Genomic DNA, 19380 nt, shown 5'->3' on the forward strand with positions numbered 1-19380 from the left:
TCATGTTCAATACATTGAGGAATCAACTAGACAGCACACTATACAACACTGGGCATTGTACAATGTGAAAACGTTAATGAATAGTCTTTTTTTTATGCGATTCTGTTGGGGAAGAGTGACCAAAAAGAGAATTGTTCTTTTAAGATGGAAAGTAAAGTTGTTAGGAACTAGGATTTTGAATCCAAAAAAAATTGTGAAGGCATAAGGCATAAGTTGGCAATGACTGAGTGAGGAACTTTACGAAAAGGATTGGCAGAGGATAGGCAATGGTTAATATTTAAACCACATATACATGAATTGTCAGCAGTTATTCATTTCTATCGCAAAAAATAAAACAGGAAAGGTGGCTCAACCATGGCTAATTAGAAGAAATTGGGGATCGTATTAGAAATAAGGACAAGGCTATAAAATTGCCCAAAAAAAGCAAACCGAAGGACTGAAAGCAATTTAGAATTTGACAAGAATAAAGAAGCTGATCAAAGGGAAGAATAGGGTATGAAAATAAATTTGCAGGAACAAAAGTGATTGTAAAAGCTTCTATAAATGTGCAGAGAAAATGATTAGTGAAAACAAATGCAAATGGGATAAATTATAGTGGAGAAAAAGAAATGGCAGAAGGCTGAACGTGTATGTTCAGCCTTCATTAAACAGGACACAAATAATTTCCTAGAAATGTTCAAGAACTAAGGGTCTTGTGGGATGGAGGAATTGAAGAAAATTTATTTTTATTTTAAAATAATATGGTTGCTTTAATAGCATTTATGTTCCGGCACTTGGTTAATCTGAATCTCAGAATACTGAATGAAGTACATTAGTGGCCTTTTTGCAGAATAGATTCTGGAACAATTCCGACAGATTTTAGGGTGGCAGATGTTATCCTACTATTTTAAAGGAGGGAGAGAAGAAACATAAGAGAATTGAATATCATGGTTGTGGGGGGAAATGCCAGTGTCTATTTTAAAAGCTGTGCTAACAGAACACTTGGCAAGTTTTAACTGAATTAGACAAAGTCAGCATTGGTTTATTTAAAAGGAAATCATGCTTAACTAATCTACTGAAACTTTGAGTACGTAACTAGCAGATTCGATAGTGGAGAACCAGTAGATATGATTTGGATTTCAAGAAGGTTTTTAAAAGTTCCCACATAGTATATTAATTGGCAGAATCAAGGCATGCATGATTGTAATATACTGGCATGAATTGAGAATAGATTGATAAGCAATATTGGGAATAAGTGTTTTTTTTCTCCCCAAGGTGGCAGGTATTTGTGAGTGGTGCACTGCAAGAATCAATGTTGGTGCACCAGGTGGATATGAATGACTTGAATGATTTTCAAGTTTACTGACAACAAAAAGTTAGGTAAGATCAAGAGTTGTGAGGAGGATGAACTCAATAAGTGAAGTATGTAGGCCACCATGTTGCAGAAGAGACATGAATGGATTAGCATAAAATCACACCTTTGTGTAAAAAACAGAAAGGCAGAGAATTATTTAAATGGTGATAGATTGGTAAATGTTCATGTGTAAAGGGATCTGGGAATCCTTGTACACCAGTACGTGAAGGTAAACAGCCAAGTGCAGCAAGCAGTTAGGATGGGAGTTGGTATGTTGGCCTGTGTTGCAAGAGGATTTGATCGCTGAAGTAAGAATGTCTTACTGCATTTGCACAGAGCCTTAGTGATGCCACCCCTGGAGTAGTGTGCGCAGTTTTGGTCTCCCTACCTTGCAGATAATCTACATGTCATGGAGGAAGTGCAATGAAGATTCACTATTCTGCTGGTGATTGCAGAATTATGATCAGTTGTGGATGTCAGTGGCCATATACCTGGCAAGAACCCTGTGATTCTGGATGTGAGTTTGCTCGCTGAGCTGGAAGGTTAGTTTTCAGACGTTTCGTCACCGTTCTAGGTAACATCAGTGAGCCTCCGACGAAGCGCTGGTATTATGTCCCGCTTTCTATTTATCTGGTTAGGTTTCCTTGGGTTGGTGATGTCATTTCCTGTTCTTTTTCTCAGGCGATGGCTCCAAGTCAATCTACCAATGCGTTTGATGGAGTTCCGGTTGGAATGCCATGCTTCTAGGAATTCTTGTGCGTGTCTCTGTTTGGCTTGTCCTAGGATGGATGTGTTGTCCCAATCAAAGTGGTGTCCTTCCTTATCTGTATGTAAGGATACTAGTGATAGTGGGTTATGTCGTTTTGTGGCTAGTTGATGTTCATGTATCCTGGTGGCTAGCTTTCTGCCAGTTTGTCCAATGCAGTGTTTGTCACAGTTCTTGCAAGGTATTTTGTAGATGACGTTTGTTTTGTTAGTTGTCTGTATAGGGTCTTTTAAGTTCATCAGCTGCTGTTTTAGTATGTTGGTGGGTTTGTGGGCTACCCTGATGCCAAGAGGTCCGAGTAGTCTGGCAGTCATTTCGGGAAAACTTCTCAAAACTCGTTAACCCTGTGATTTTTTTTTAGGTAGCTGAACAGTTTGCGGGTGTGAATGGTATGGTGAGAAAGTGAAAACCTGAAGAAAAAAGTCACATACCTGAAGGACTGAGGGAAACAAAAGGACCGACCGCTGAATCTTGAAGATCTGTGCTATGGAAACTATCCCTGATAGTTTTTTAACACTCCACGCATAACACAATTCCTTTTTTGTCTGTATTCCAAGGGAGGAGATTCAGAAGGGGTTTCGTGTTTTAACTAGCAGAATTATATGTCTGTTCATAGTAGATTCTAACCCCAGGTAAATATCTGTGATACAGAAATCTAGTCCAGGTTTGCTATTGATTTCTCAATCTATCTGTGGTAGACTCAACTTTGTGTACTTTTGAAGTTTTACAGTTTTTGTGGCAACTCTGGGAATGTTGGCGCTAGAATTCCCATTCACTACCCCTTTGAAGCATAACGTTCCACTAACATTCACACTGATTGCACAGATGGTGTTGTTCTGTCTACAAACATCTTCCCCTGCAGCCTGCAAAAAGCAGCAGCTTAAACATCCCGCACAACAAGTTTCAGCAACTTGTTGCAAGTGGTGCAATTCCTTCCATCGTCTTTGGTTTAAAACTGTTCTTTTCTTCCATTTTAGACCACAATCAAAGATAGAGAAAATAAAATAGTAGTGTTTGCAATAGCGTGCATGGTTTTATATAAAAGTGTGTGCACGTAGCTCAGAGAACGTTGCTCCAGAGTCTGTCACCAGTCTGACTGCTGGAGGAGCCCTCTGAGGACATATGCTCAGTAACCTTGTAATTTAGTATTCTCAGTCCACGTATGATGCAGCTTTAGACATAACAGCTGCAATTTTTGTCATGAACTTGTTGATTTCCACATTGAGAGATTGCAATTGTGGAGCCTAAATGTATGAAGTTATCAATAATAAATTACGGAATGGCCATACACTCAAAGATAACATTGTCTCCCTGATGCTGATAGTACATTGCAGCTGGTGTTAATGTAATGTTGAATCTTGAAGCAATGTGCTGCTGTTTGCTGCCAATTACATTACTGTTAGCTTGGCAATCTTACAATTAGGTCATATCATGTAAATGGTTTTGATGAAAAAGTGAATGTCCCTCCAGTCCTTCTCAAATTGAAGTTCATTTTGTTAGGACTGTTGAGACCAGGGATGGTATGCCTTGAACAATTTTCCAGGACTATCTACGAAGCTTTGACAAAATTCTTTGGCAAGTTATAATTTTTGAAACTTCTGTGACTTTTTTCGGCCAAAATTGACTAAACTCAGGGCTCCTTCTTGTGTATTTGGATTAACATGAAATATATTTCTGACTCTAGAAATTTAATCTCCTCAAAAACGATCAAGGATTATATGAAAAAACCTGATGTAATTGATGGATGCACCCAGATCGTGGAAAGACTCTACAATGTTCCTCAGCAAAAGAAAGTTATGGTAGTTTTAAGATAACGAATCATCTCAAGGTGTTTGGAGGCATTTAAAACAAAGTATGACATTCCGGCATATAGTGCTTTGGCCACAATGGCTAACAGCTTTGTTGAAGAGCTTTTAAAGGGCATCTTAAATGAGAAAAGCAACATAGAGAAACCAGTTACGTTGGGACAGCAATCTGGTGTTTGAGGCAGAGGCAGCTGAAAGAGCAGCCACCAGTGTGATGCCTCTAATTTGGGAATTTTGAAGAGGCCTGGCCTAGAGGAATGCAGATCTAATAGAGAATTGTTGGTTGGAGGAGATGAAAAGAATTAGAGGGGCAAGGCCATGGAGGGATTTGAAAACCGACTTTTTAGGTCAATGAGAAATGATAGAAACTGTGACTCTGCAATTTAAAACATGGGTAGCTCACAGGTGTGAGAATGAGTGGGAGACTACCACTAGGAGTGCGCTGGAATAGTTCAGTCAAGAGTTTAAGTCAATTTTTAGCAACATAAGCTGAGACAAGGATGCAGTGAAAGAAGTGAAACAGGTGGAAATAGGCAGTCTTGTTAATGTCAAATATACCAAGTTTAAAAACTTAGACTAAAATGTGATAGTAAGGTTGTGAGTGGACTAGTTTACAGATTGATTCCAGACTGTTGGCATGGTGAAATGGAGTTGGTAACTAGCAATTGGGAATCTTTACAGTTGAACTGAGCAATGAGTATTCAATGCAACACCAAGTGATGTATCTGATGAAGGGTCTAGGCCCAAAACAACATCTTTTGTGCTCCTCTGCTGCTTGGCCTGCTGTGTTCATCCAGCTCTACAACTTATTATCTCGGATTCTCCATCTGCAGTTCCTACTATCTATCACCAAGTGATGTATGTTGACTGTATCACCAATATTTCTTTCAGTCATTTATCCAATATGCATGTCATTTGTTTTTCATTTTGTTGGTCCTAAATGATTGATTCCTCCTGCTTGTACATGTTTATATTTTAAACAAGGAATATTTTAAACATTGCCTCAAATTACTGATGACACATTTGTGTTTATACTTGTTATGCTTTCTGTTCTAACTTCATTAGAACACTTAAGAATGAGATATTGTTTTCCTCAGGTGTTCTGGATAGCAGTGCTGCCGATTTTGAATCGGTTGATGAAATTTTTGAAGCAATTGGTGATGTTCTGCAAGAAGTGTCAGCCTCAAAAAACAAAGATGATGTACGAGAGATTTGTCAAAAAATGTTTAACACCCTTAAACTGTGAGTAAATGTTTTCTTTCATTCTTTTATGTCATGGATGTTTTGTCCTCTAGGAAAACATAGTAAATAGTGGGAAATGAAACTCCTTTAAAACTCCACTGTCAGAAACCATTCCAACTTGTCAACACACAACCTGGTAGATATAACACTTGTGCCCCATTCAATGGGCGTGCATTACCACAGAATGATGTGATAGCTTTTATCCTTTGCAACTACGCAACATTGAGCTCGTACCTACTATAAGCTAATATTTCTGTTACGGAAAGTGGAAAAATCATTAACGTGCAAATTCTATTTATTTATTAAATCAAATTTTTCCATTGTTGCATGTGAGGATATGCATTTCTCCACAATGAGTAAAGAATGAAGTTGGAGATTCCGTGAAATCCGTAAGAAAGGTAGTCGCAGGTGAGGGAGAGAGATTGGGCAGACTAGTAGGTGGTGTTGCAGGCTGGCTGAACGAAGAAACCACTGTTGAAGGCTTGAGCAGAAGGAAAAAATGAGGTAGGTTGGTGCTGGTAAATTAGAAGACATGAACAGGGATCAGAGGCTTGTGGAGGAAATTAAATTGACAAAGTAAAGGGCATTGAGACAGAGGTGGGAGTGGATGGTGTGGATGAGAGTTTGAGATTCCTCTTGGTGACATGTAGTTGTTGAATGTATGAGCAGGGAGCATATTAATTTCTAGCCACAAGATTCTGATCTGAGGTAGTGTTTGGCTGGCAGAGAGTCAGGGAAATGGGCTGATATTGTACTTAGCCTTTCCGCTGTTGGGGTACGGGCAACAGTATACTAAAGGTTTGCAGTTCCTTGAGCTCCTTACTGGGATATTGGGCTGCACATTTTTTTGTGTTTTTAATTCATTCACAGGTTGTGGGCATCGAAGGCCAAACCAGTGTTTATTGCCCATCCCTAACTCCCCACGAGACAGTCAAGAGTCAGGCTTATTGCTTTGCATCAGGAGGCACTTGAAGGCTGGATGAAATATAGATGGCTGACTTTCCCATGAAAGGGCATTGATGTTAAAACTCTCGTCACCATGGGTACTTAGTCGCCGTTAAGTTGGCTTTCAATTTCCTGATTTTATTGTATTCAAATTTCACCATCTGCTGCAGTGGGATTTAAAACCTATATTCCTAAAGCATTAGTTGAGGTCTCTGGATCTACTTCTGTGAAGTTACCACTGAGCCACTACCTCCTAGAAATTGGAAATGTTTTTTCCATTAAAATGAAGGCCCAAGAGGCAATTTGCTTGAGGCCACTTAGATTATGGGAGGTTCATTGAGGTGGCTGTGGAGAAACTGATTCCACCTCTCAGAATTATTGGTACTTCATATATGCCATGAGGCTGTTCAGTCCATTGTTTCTGTGTTGTTGCTTTTGAAAGGATAGTTGTATTTAGGCCCCCTTCCCAGTTTTTCCTTCTCAACTACCTCTACAAATCCCTCTTGAAATTTTGTTCATAATATTAGGATCTGAAATGAAATTAGTAAAAGCTGACAACTCTGAAAGAATTTCTTCTTTCTTCCATTCTAAACCATTGCCAGCAATTTTAAATTTATGTCCAGTTATTGAACAACCTGCCATATCTCTTATCAAAACCTGTCATCTTGTGATAACAGTGTGGAGCTGGAGGAAGACAGTAGGCCAGGCAGCATCAGCAGAGCAGGAAAGTTGATGTTTCAGGGGCCCTTCTTCAGAAATGGGGAGGGGTGAGGCTGGGAAAGGTAGGTGGGACAGTGATAGTGATAGTGAATGCAGGTAGGAAGTAGTGGGGATTGGTCAGTGAGGTGGGAAGGGCAGGATAGGTGGAAGAGAAGATGGACAGAACAGGCCAAGCAGCATCAGAGGAGCAGGAAGCCTTCCTGCTCCTCAGCTCTTTGGCCTGATGTGATCATCCAGCTCTACGCCTTGATATTTCAGATTCTCCAGCATCTGCAGTTCCTGCTATCTCTGAGAAGATGGACAGGTTGTGTCAAGCCAAGGAGGCGGGGATGAGATGGACAGTTGGTCATGGGATGATAAAATGTGGGGCTGGATGAACACAGCAGGCCAAGCAGCATCTCAGGAGCACAAAAGCTGACGTTTCGGGCCTAGACCCTTCATCAGCTCTCTGATGAAGGGTCTAGGCCCGAAACGTCAGCTTTTGTGCTCCTGAGATGCTGCTTGGCCTGCTGTGTTCATCCAGCCCCACATTTTATTATCTTGGAATCTCCAGCATCTGCAGTTCCCATTATCTCTGGTCATGGGATGAGGTGGTGCGACTTTGAAACTGGTAAAATCCACAGCGAGGCCATTGGGCTGTGGGCTGTGGGCTGCCAAGGCAGAATATGAGGTGCTGCTCCTCCATCTTGTGGGTGGTGCCATTGTGACACTGGAGGAGGCCCAGGTTGGACACATCACCCAGGGAGTTGTTGGGGGTTGGGGGGGGGGGGGGGTGGTGGGAGTAGGTTGCGACTGGAAGGTGTTGTCATTTGTTGCAAACAGAGTGCAGGCGCTCTACAAAGTGGCCTCCGAGCCTCTGCTTGGTGTAACTGATATAAAGGAGGCCGCATTAGGAGCAATGGATGCAATAGACCACGTTGATGGATGTGCAGGTTTCTTTGCCTTGAATGGAGGTGAATGGAGAGGTGTAGGGGCAGGCATTGCACTTGGTGCAGTTGCAGGAATGAGGGAGTCATGGGGAGAGCAGTCGCTATGAAAGATGAGTGGTGTGGAGGGAAATGTATCTTTGGTTGCAGGGTCGGATTGTCAGTGGTGGAAGTGGCGGAGAATGATACGTTGGATAAGGAGTTTGCTGGGGTGACGTGAGGACAAGGTGGGGTATTCTGTCTTTGTTTTTGTTGGGGACAGGGGACGTGAGGGCAGAGGTATGGGAAGTGCAAGAGATGCAGTAGAGAGCCCTTTCAACAGTCAAAGGTGGAAGGGAGTTGCAGTCCTTGAAATAAGAGGACATGTGGAATGTTCAGGAGTAGAATGCCCCATCTTGGAAACAGATATGGCGGAGTAGGGGATCACATCCTTACAGGAAGGTGGGTGAGAGGTGGTGTAGTCTAGGTACTTGTGGAAGTTGGTGGGCTTGAAATAGATATCGGTTTCAAGGCGATCACCAGAGATGGAGACACTGGTCCAGGAAGGAGAGGGAGGTTTTGGAGATGGTCCAGGTGAATTTAAGGTTGGGGTGAAAGGTGTTAGTAAAGTTAATGAAATGTTCAAGTACCTTGTGGGAGCACAAGGCAATGCTGATGCAATCATTGATGTAGCAGACCAAGAGGTGGAGGATAGTGCCAGTGTAGCAGCGGAAGAGGGACTGGTCCACATATCCTACAAAGAGGCAGGTGTAGCTGGGACCCATGCGGGTTCCCATGGCCACCCCCTTAATCTGTAGGAAGTGGGAGGAGTTCAATCAAGTTAAAGATAAGACCGAGTTCTGTTAAGCCGACGAGTGTGTTGGTGGAGGGGGACTGGTTGGGCCTGCGGCAGACGAAGAAACAGAGGGCTTTTAATCAAGAATCATTTCAACACCCCCTTTCCACGCCCTGGGCCACCTCCAGTATCATATTGGCGCCACCTGCAAACTGGATAATGGCAGCATCTGTGAAGAAATAAAACAATTAACATTTTGGGTCTAGTGACCCTTCCTCAGAACCCATTAATCATTGATTCTGTAATGGGTGAAGATGTGATTCATGGAAAATGTGCCTCATTAATAAAAGGAACTTCTATGTACAACATTGCAACTTTGTCAAATTTCTGTGATGACATTTTTATGATTTTGTGTAAATTTATTGTTACCTTTTCAAAATCCAATATCTCCGCATATTAATGGTTCGGACCAATGGCATATTACTGTTGTGTCATCCAGACTCATAGCTAACATAACTCGTTTTGCTTTTACTTGGCAGCAATACATCCAACTCGTCAAAATCAAATGTGCTGTTGAAAGCTCCTATACAGCTCTCTCAAATGACTGGGCACGCTGGTGAGCAATTTGTTTTTGAGTCCTGTAATATCATGTGTATTGTGGAACTTTATGACTCGAGAATTTTATATTACCCATTCCTTTTTATTTTCTACCATTACCCTGAACATTGTCCTTCGCTGGGGTTACTCCTTTCCTGAAATCCTGACTTGGTGTTTGTGTGGTTCAGAGTACTGCTACCAGATTGAAGATCTCTACCACTGTTAAGGCTGCATTTCATTCATTGCATAGAAAGGGGATTGAACTCAGGATTTGTGCAGTCTGTATAGATCGACACCACTTTTGGAACTGTAGTTAAACTCAGAAACTGAGGTTTTCAGGATGTACTTCAGGGAAAAAAGGTTTGTGAACTGATCATACACCCCTCACTCTGCTTTTTTTAAAAACACAAAATTTGATAAATCTCAGTGATTTAGGTTTGACACCATTCAGAACCATTTAGTGATTTGCGGCAGAGAAGGAGATCGAGATGATGTGCAGAGAATAACTGCACTCCGGTCCTCTTAAAGCCTGCCACCATCTGCATGGAACAACACATGAGCTTCTGCTCTTTCTTTTGTATGCAAATCAAACAGTACCCCAGTTCAACACTATACAAGGCAAAGCATCCACTGGATTGGTACCCCACTCCACTGTCTTCCACCTTCACTCCCTTCATCGATGCAGTGGCATGAGGTTGTACCATTTATAAGATGCACTGCAGAAACCTGTAAAGGTTCTTTAACAGCACTTTATAAAATCAGGACCTCCACAACGAGAAGGAGAAGAGCAGCAAATGCATTGAAGTGCCACCACCTGCAAGTTTCCTTTCACGCCCCACACTATCCTGACCTGGAACTTTAAATCTATTACTAGGTCCAAATCCTGAACTCTGTTTCTAAAAGTATTTTGAGTATACCTACACCCCAAGAACTATAGCAGTTTGAAAAGGCAGCATGTTACTACTACTCAAGCATTTGAAGATGGACAATAATAAGACATGATTGAATATTAGTCTTTTAGTCCATCAAATCCATGCCAGTTTCCTGTTGAGCAAATCATCTTTAACTGGTCTGGCCTATGTGTGGCTTCAATCCCACAGCCATGTGGTTGACTTTGAACATATGGGGATGGAGAATAAATATTGCCTAGACAATGACACCCACATCCAGGAATGAATGAATGAGGGGGGAAAAAAGGGCAACAGATTTGTGGGAACAACACGGCAAATTCCCTTTCAAGCCATCCTGACTTTGAAATATGTTGCCATTCCTTCATTGTCACTTGGTCAAAATCGTGGAATTGGATCCCGAACGGCATTTTGGACGTAGGATGGCACATAGACTGCAGCAGTTCCAGAAGGCAGTTCATTTACCACCTTAAGGACAATGACGGGTGGGCTATAAATACTGGCCCAGCCAGCAACACCCACGTCCAAGTGAATAAAAGAAGTCTGTCCTATTATTCACTTGATCCCTGTGGACCTGCAAGCCCGTTTATTGACCTTCCAAAATCATTCATTCCCTCTGCTTCCTTTACCTTTATAGGGCAGCAAGTTCTGAGTCATACCCACTTGCCTCATTTAAAAAAAAAACTTTTCCATGTATTCCTTCTGCATTTCTTATCTAAAGGTCCAAATTTTTGTCCCAACTCTTATGCCATCAGAAGCAAAAACAGTTTTTGTTGATATACCCTATTCAAACAAACATTATCAAACAAAATAGATTCTTTCTTTGGACATTGTTAGTGGACAATCTTTTCATTATTATATATCTTCCACGCTCAGTACTGCCCAGCCCAGCACTCCCTTAAAGACTCGGGTTTCCTGAATGCTTTGCAACCTTTAAGCTCTTATTTTTAAACCACACTTTGATTATTGTGATTTTGTTGTGTTCCCATGTGGCAATTGGATCGCAGCTGACCAAACTTACTCCCTAGATAACAAAGCGTGGAGCTGGATGAACACAGCAGGCCAAGCAGCATCTCAGGAGCACAAAAGCTGACGTTTCGGGCCTAGACCCTTCATCAGAGAGGGGGATGGGGAGAGGATTCTGGAATAAATGGGGAGAGAGGGCGAGGCAGACTGAAGATGGGGAGACAAGAAGATAGGTGGAGAGGAGAGTATAGGTGGGGAGGTAGGGAGGGGATAGGTCAGTCCAGGGAAGACGGACAGGTCAAGGGGGTGGGATGAGGTTAGTAGGTAGGAAATGGAGGTGCGGCTTGAGGTGGGAGGAAGGGATGGCTGAGAGGAAGAACAGGTTATGGAGGCAGAGACCATCTGGGCTGTTTTGGGATGCAGTGGGGGGAGGGGATGAACTGGGCTGGTTTTGGAATGCGGTGGGGGAAGGGGAGATTTTGAAGCTGGTGAAGTCCACATTGATACCATTGGGCTGCAGGGTTCCCAAGCGGAATAGGAGTTGCTGTTCCTGCAACCTTCGGGTGGCATTGTTGTGGCACTGCAGGAGGCCCATCATGGACATGTCATCTGAAGAATGGGAGGGGGAGTTAAAATGGTTTGCGACTGGGAGGTGCAGTTGTTTATTGCGAACGGAGCGGAGGTGTTCTGCAAAGCGGTCCCCAGGCCTCCGCTTGGTTTCCCCAATGTAGAGGAAGCCACACCGGGTACAATGGATACAGTATACCACATTGGCAAATGTGCAGGTGAACCTCTGCTTAATGTGGAATGTCATCTTGGGGCCTGGGATGGGTGTGAGGGAGGAGGTGTGGGGGCAAGTGTAGCATTTCCTGCGGTTGCAGGGGAAGGTGCTGGGTGTGGTGGGGTTGGAGGGCAGTGTGGAGCGAACGAAGGAGTCACGGAGAGAGTGGTCTCTCCGGAAGGCAGACAAGGGTGGGGATGGAAAAATGTCTTGGGTGGTGGGGTTGGATTGTAGATGGCAGAAGTGTCGGAGGATGATGCGTTGTATCTGGAGGCTGGTGGAGTGGTGTGTGAGAACGAGGGGGTTCCTCTTTGGGCGGTTGTGGTGGGGGCGGGGTGTGAGGGATGTGTTGCGGGAGATGCGGTCAAGGGCGTTCTTGACCACTGCGGGGGGAAAGTTGTGGTCCTTGAAGAACTTGGACATCTGGGATGTGCGGGAGTGGAATGCCTCATCCTGGGAGCGGATACAGCGGAGGTGGTGGAATTGGGGATAGGGGATGGAAACTTACCCCCTTTTGTGTTTACATGCACATTCTAAATCTGTGGCGGCTGTTGCTACAGCTGAGTGGAGACTTATCATGCAGAAAGTAGGAAAGGGGTGGTTGATTGAAGGAAGCCAGTTGTGCTATCCCGCCTCCGTCCCCAGAAACCCTGGCTTCAGTAACAGAAATTGTCTGACTGCTTGCCAAACTGTACTTTTACCCAAATTAGTAGATCAGTGTTGGAGTTGCACTATGTTGAGCTTTACAATGTATGTGTTGTGTTTATAGGAAAAGAATGGATTCTCTTTTTTTTCCTTTTTTTAAATGTATGTTGGGTGCAGACCACAAGACTGAAGATGTCAAAGGAATCTGGATGATGAGAAGGGATTTAGGCACGGTGAGTCAAGCTATTTTTCCTGGAGTAGACTACTTTCTCTGAGGCAATAGTTCTTAAGTAGATTTCTACCTTTGAAATTAGTCACAGAAAAGCCAAAGTCTTACGTTCTAAGCTCAAGCCAACAGTCAAAATGTTTGTGAAATTAACCCGTGAATGCAGAGCATGAAATGTACATTGTCAAGAAATCATATTTAAAACCATTCATCGATCTTGTAGCAATGACCTGGAAAGAAATTGCCAGAGAAACGCGGCAGGTTTTGTAGCATCTGTCAAGAGAAGTCAGAGCTAACTTTGAGTCCAGTGACCATTCTTCAGAACATTGACAAGGAGAGTAACAGATTTTATTCACACACTGACTATTTCAACAAAATTAAATTATCAATTGAAGATTAACACCGAGAAATGTTAACTTTTACATTGGAAAAATGAGCATATAGAACATGAATCTTGGGAGTACTGTCCCAGGAACAAAGACCTCTGGAGAAACGTGTGTACTAAGTCTTTGAAGGTGGCAGGATGAGTTGAATTTTACTGCGAACTTGACATTAACAGGTTCATAGATCGCAAAAGTAAGGAAATTGTGCTTTTTATTCTTTCATGAGATGTGAGAACATTGGCATTTGTTGCTCATCCCAAATTGTCCTTGAACTGAACAGCTTACTTAAAATTTCAGAGGACAGTTAAGAGTTAATGACACTGCTGGGGGTCTGGACTCTCATGTACTGCAGACCAGGAGTTCCCCTGAACGTTATTCCTCGTAGAGCAAGGAGAATTTAGCAGGTATTTGAGGACCTGTTCAAAATCATGAATGGCACTGATGTAGAGCTACTACATTTCTAATGGTTGAAGGGCAAAATTCAAGTTACAGGCAAATGTGAACACAAGATATTTGGCAAATAATCAACAAATTGTTGTGATCTGGAGGTTGGTGACTTTCAAAGGGGATTTGGAGATTGACCGGGCTGTGAGAAAATGCGGTGGAGTGAGACCAATTGGAGAGTTCTTTCAGAGTCAGCACAAGCCCAATGAGCAACTACAGTCATTACGATCGTCTTCTATGATTCTATTGAAGAAAAGTAAATTAGAGAGAGAGAAGTGGGTAATGAGAGTCATCCAAACTATGAATTGCACTTCCTAAGTTGACTCAGTCTTTTGGTCTGTGGAGCATACTTCTCCAGCTTATCTTGTAGGCTCTAGACACCACTTGACTCCTTTTACATTTTCAGGACATACCAAAGTGCTTCACAGCTAGTGAATTCACTTTTGAGCACTGTTGGTATTGTTCCATGGCTAATTTTTGCATACAAGGTATCCCAAACAGCACTAATAATTAGCCCAATCTTTATTTTCAGTGGGCTTGATTGACATAGAGAAGCAAGAGGTTCTCGTCCGCTACCCATTCTAATTATATCGTTTTACTTCCTTGGCAGGACTTTGGCTTCAAAGATCATTAAGCAGATGTCATGTCTGATGTTGCAGCGCTCTCTCATCTTAATCAACTTTAACTGAGATTTCTACGTAAACTATGCACTAAAATCTCTACGTAGGCACTTGAAGCATAAGCCAGTGGTACTTTTGGGCCAAGCTGGCACTTGAGGAAATTTATATAACAGTAGCATAACTTTTGCTTCAGACTTCTCTCACAACATGAAGAGCATTTAATTGCTGACACTTAACATTTCTTTGTTTGAGTTTGTTGTGATAATTCCTTGTTCATTGGAAGCACTTCTCTTACACTGTAGACAAACTGCTAAAATAGAAGACATTCGTTAAAATTCCCCAATGGCTTAATGTGTAACTTGACTTACCGAAAATGAAATTCTGTTCTCCACTTCAATACATCTAATCATGGACCAACTACCTAATCTCTCATTTTGCTGTACATCTGTAACAGTTTGAATTTGAGAAAACTAAAGTTTGTCATATTGATGTTGTGGAGGGGACCAGAGTCCTTGCATTTCTTTTAATATCTTTTGTGATCTGAGGACATATATGCTTTTTGCCCAATGAAGCGCTTTAGTCTAGTCAGTGTTAAAGCACAAATACACATCAAGCTCCTATAAACAGCTTTCAGACATTAGATTGGATCGTCTTGTTTTGGTATCGATGAATACTCTGGAAAGTCTCTGGGACCCTGATGCTATTGAAATAGTGCTGTGAAATTTATTTCATTTGCCCAAGCTTTTACAGTAAACCCGAAAGATGGCGCTGGTAACGTTTCCTCAATGTTGTGCTGAAGTGTCAGCTTGACTAATATGCGCAAGTTTTGAGAGTGGGGCTTACCCCCAAAATCTCATTGCCCATAGATGAGATTGCTACCAACTGAGCTAATGTGACAATTTGGAAATATTATCATAAGAAATTGCTTTTGAAAGTTAAGTGATTCAGTTACTCTCTACACACTTCCACCCCAGCTATTCCAAAATTGGCAAAAGAGCGTGTGGAGTGATAGGACAAAACAGAAGTTGCTTGAAAAGCTTAGCAGGTCTAGCAGCATCTGTGAAGAAAATTCAGTGTTGTGCTTCTTCCTCAGATTCCCTGATTTACAGCATCCGCAATGAGTGATAGGGGTCAGTTCTGGTTTGATGTATTCCTGGATGATTACCTCCTGTCTCAAACAGCCCTTCCTGGTAAAACAGGAATCTGGTTGTTTTACAGCAAATAGACTAAAATGTCTTTAAAAAAAAAATGAAACATAACGCATACTGCATTTCTTTAATCATCCCAATGATAACATGTTCCTACGTTGCCAACAGCAATCTAGAGGATGTCTCTTCAACTCCATCCTATTCAGGAATTGTTCCTGGGAAACTTGTAGCCTACTAAGTAGGAAGTTGCAGTCTTCAATCATGTGCTTAATTAAAGCACTAGATGACAGGAAACTCACGTGTTATAAACATCACAAGGACATTGGTCTGTCTTGGCATTTCTGTTCTGTCTGTGCTATGAACTTAATGTAATAATTGCATTATGCTACAGGCTTCAAAATGAGCTTTTTGACCTGCATTTGTTGCAATGAAAAGTTAATCCTTTCCATTGACTGTTACAACTTTGACTGCATCATGTCTTTGGTTGGGGTCTTGGCAGCCCATCACTGCCCCTAATTTTTCTTATTTCATAGCATTAAAAAAAACAGTATCCTGGATCCAATCCTTTGAACAGAATCCTAGTGTTGTCTAGATAACTGCCTGTGCTGAGTTATTGAATCCCAATTAACAGCTTCAGTTCAGTACCCGGATTTAGGGATGAGAGAAAACAGCCAAGATTCTTGCTTGCTCATCCCACTGTTTCATCTGATGAAAAATGCCAATGAAGATATTAGTGTTGAAAATTGAGTTATGCCTTGGACCTGAAGTATTTAGATCACCCCGGTTTCAATGGTAATATCTTTGGATTTAGGTATTCTAAGTAATAAGAATTTTATTTTCTTTTGCTTTAATGTCATGCAATTTCAGACAGTAGATGCTAAGAAACTGGAGAAAGCTGAAGCGCGGCTAAAAGCAAAGCAAGAAAAGAGGACAGAGAAGAACTCGCAGAAGACTGCAAATCCATTGTAAGTACTGGAACTGAGGAGATAAAATGTGTACAGAACTGAGCTTTGCTCTGAGAATTCAGTCTTTGTTGGAGTGTGTGGAGAGTGAAAACAATGTTAATAAGCTCAAGTTGTTCAACCTTGCAAAAGATAGCTCTCTCTCTTACTTATTAAATGCTGTTAATCTATATTACTTTCCAGCCCTAAAGAAGGGCTTGTACCGAAAACACTGCCTGGCTATTGAGTCAAGGACATCGGAATGAGTCGAGGCCAATCAGCCCCTCTAGTTTATTCAGTCACTTGATTAGATCATGGCTTGTTTGTATCTCATTTCCTTCTACCTGTTTTTTTTGTTAGTGTCTGATACCTTTAGCCAACAAAAATAAAATGCTCTGTTTTGAAAGTTTGATTTGATCCACGGTTCTTTGCTTTTTGGGAATGGAGCTCCAGTTTTTCTTGTTCAGTAATATCAGTTGCCTGGTTGGATGCATGAAATTGTAGAGTGACATGAACTGCTTGGTTGAATTCCCATGCTGGCTAAGGTCACTGAAAACCCTGCCTTCTCAGTTTTGGAAGCTGCTTGAGGCATGGAGAGTGTCAGTTAAACTCATCACCATCCATCCATCTTGAGCTGAATATAAAACGCGTCATATTATGGTCACTACCATCTGTTGACACCTTTTGCTCTGCAAGTAATTGGTCCTCAACCCTGGAAGGCTCGCAGTGCACTGAGCACATCCCTAGACTGCTGTCTGAGCTCACCTGCTCTTTTTCCCATACTACAGTCTGTGCATTGTCATCTAGTGCTGCGTATGCTTGCAGAAAATCAAGCTGCAATATTTCTGGAGTCATCACAAATCTAAAGATTTTCTTAGTTGGCAAAATTCCTCAGGTTATCTGCCTTTTTAGACCCGAGTTTACAGAAATCACAGACCAAATTTCTGCAGTTCACAAAATTTGCTATTTATCACAAAAGAACTGTCAATATAACACCCTACCAGTTAACAACTATTCTAATATTTCTGAAGAATGATCTCTGGACCTGAAACATTAATTCTGCTTTCTCTCCACAGATGTTGTCAGACCTGAGCTTTTGCAGCAATTTCTGATATTTGACTCTCAGTTGAAACTCTAAACTTCCCCTACTAATGCATACAAACAGGCAAACACAAAAAATATTTGGTGTTTTGGGTGGAGGGTAAAACTGGGAAGGCAGGTCATTGGTCACAGGTTTGATAAGATTGATCACTTTGGCTTGCTAGGACTGCTGCTTCTCAGTCAGTCTTGTCCAGGTACTACTACTTGCTTTCAACTAGCACTACCAACTTGTTCACAACTTTTAAACAGTCTTTTTGATTAAAAGCCATATCTTACAGTAACTGATGAGGGAAAATAAACTGGCTTTCTTGAGGCTTTAGAATTTTTTTAAAACTACAGAGAAAAGACAGCACCTCCCTTTTCAGATGTCTGAAGTTTTCTGCTTATCGCCATTTAAGCTGTTCAGTTATCTGAATTCAATGCAGGCAATCACGTAGTTGGTAGACAGGAGGCATTTAGCATCAACACTTGGACTCCATTCCACAATCAGAAAACTATATGTTGCTGCCCAGATCTCACTTAATGCGCACCCCAGCTCCAGCTTATCCCAGTAACCTCTCCTTGCTTCAATGAACAATAGTGTAAACAGCACTTCTGATGAGTGTTGATAACCTGTTTGTAATCCCTTTAACAATCAAGAATTGTGGATGGACTACTTTGCATTTAAGTCCATGATTAAAAAAATTACAGAAAATGAAAAATTAGAGCCTTTAACCTACAGGACCTCTGCTGTCCTGTTCTGTGTTCCACTTCACGGTCACCGGGGCGAGGTTTCCTCTACTGGTGTGATGTTCCATCAGTTATGGATTCTGCATTCTGAGGACCAATGATAGAGAGAGAACCTGTAATTGGAGTAGTATTCCAGCGAGCAATTCCTCCTAGATTGTCCCCCCATGCATGAGTATACCTTTTTCTGGCCACTTATGATTGACTTTTCCCAGATATTTTGAGGGCTTTCAGTTTTTTTTAAAGTTGTTGCTTGGAGGGAAGCATGCAAGTGGTGATGCCATACGTTTGCTGCCCTTGCCTTTATGTATCGAAGTCAGGTATTTGAAATGTCTTCTGCCATAGTTTCTAGCTTGGCACTGTTTAGAAACCATCTTGTTCTGTCCTTTCTAGGCTTAAATGACTTAGCTCAAATTTGGAGATAGCAAGAACTGTAGATGCTGGAGTCAGTCAGTAGCGTGGAGCTGGAGAAACACAGCGGATCAGGCAGCAGCAGAATAGTCAACATTTCAGGTTTACACCATTAGCTGAAACATAGACTTCCCTGCTGCTCTGCTGCTGCCTGACCTGCTGTGTTCGTCTAGCTCCACAACATATTACCTCAAATTTACCTGCATTGAAATCAGTTTTTTCCATAGTTTTATACTTGTATTAAATATATTAATATATCCCTGTAGTTTTATTTTTGCAAATAAATTAATAATTTGCTTTTAATGAATTTCAGTTTTATCTAATGGTTTCTCATGAGGAACTTGCTGCAATGAACTCTTGGAATCCATATAGATAAATCCACAGGCCTTTCCTTTGGTAACAGGTTCAAAAGGTTCATTGAAATTTATCAGATGCAACCTATCTTACCAATTGAGTGCGGCTGTCTCTGAGCTGAAGGTTTTTGAGGCTTTCAGTCACTTTAATTGTAGGCTTCACAAATTGTATCACAACAGATGTCAGGTTAACAGGCTTTTAGTCCTGTGGTTCCTGGCTCTGAGGAAATGGCAGAAGGTAGATAGGTTGCTCCTGTGTAGAATCACATGGCCAATACATTTGAATGTTTCTCCCTGCAAGGAGTTATTAATGCACTGTGATTGTAATTAATCCATTTGGTTGAATAGGTCCGAGTGACTGTTACATCCGAACCAATCATGCCTTGCAATGTTCTTCCAATGTGTTATATTTATCTCCATGTACCCCTCTATTGCAACAATGAGCTATTGAAAACGAATTATAAAATGGAGTTAACACTGTATGGAGCTGGAAGAACACAGCAGGCTTCTTCTGAAATGTCCCTACCCAAAATGTCAACTTTCCTGCTCCTCTGCTGCCTGACCTGCTGTATTCTTCCAGTTCCATACCGTGTTAATTGTGACTCCAGCAACTGCAGT

The 19380-nt window shown here is 41.7% G+C and overlaps 1 protein-coding gene across 2 annotated transcripts in view; it reads left to right on the top strand.

The window, feature by feature from the left end:
* abcf3 (ATP-binding cassette, sub-family F (GCN20), member 3) overlaps positions 1-19380 on the top strand; it is a 95051-nt gene that overhangs the window by 12077 nt on the left and 63594 nt on the right. The window contains exons 2-6 of one of the 2 annotated variants that reach the window (XM_048542552.2): positions 2461-2731; positions 5002-5146; positions 9052-9128; positions 12587-12642; positions 16098-16195. In XM_048542552.2, the coding sequence (XP_048398509.1) occupies positions 5127-5146; positions 9052-9128; positions 12587-12642; positions 16098-16195 (251 nt within the window). In that variant the 5' untranslated portion in view covers positions 2461-2731; positions 5002-5126. The remainder of the gene's footprint in view (positions 1-2460; positions 2732-5001; positions 5147-9051; positions 9129-12586; positions 12643-16097; positions 16196-19380) is intronic. The other variant, XM_048542551.2, reaches the window with a different exon arrangement.

Source organism: Stegostoma tigrinum, chromosome 14 (assembly GCF_030684315.1).
Source record: "Stegostoma tigrinum isolate sSteTig4 chromosome 14, sSteTig4.hap1, whole genome shotgun sequence".
Classification (NCBI taxonomy): domain Eukaryota; kingdom Metazoa; phylum Chordata; class Chondrichthyes; order Orectolobiformes; family Stegostomatidae; genus Stegostoma; species Stegostoma tigrinum.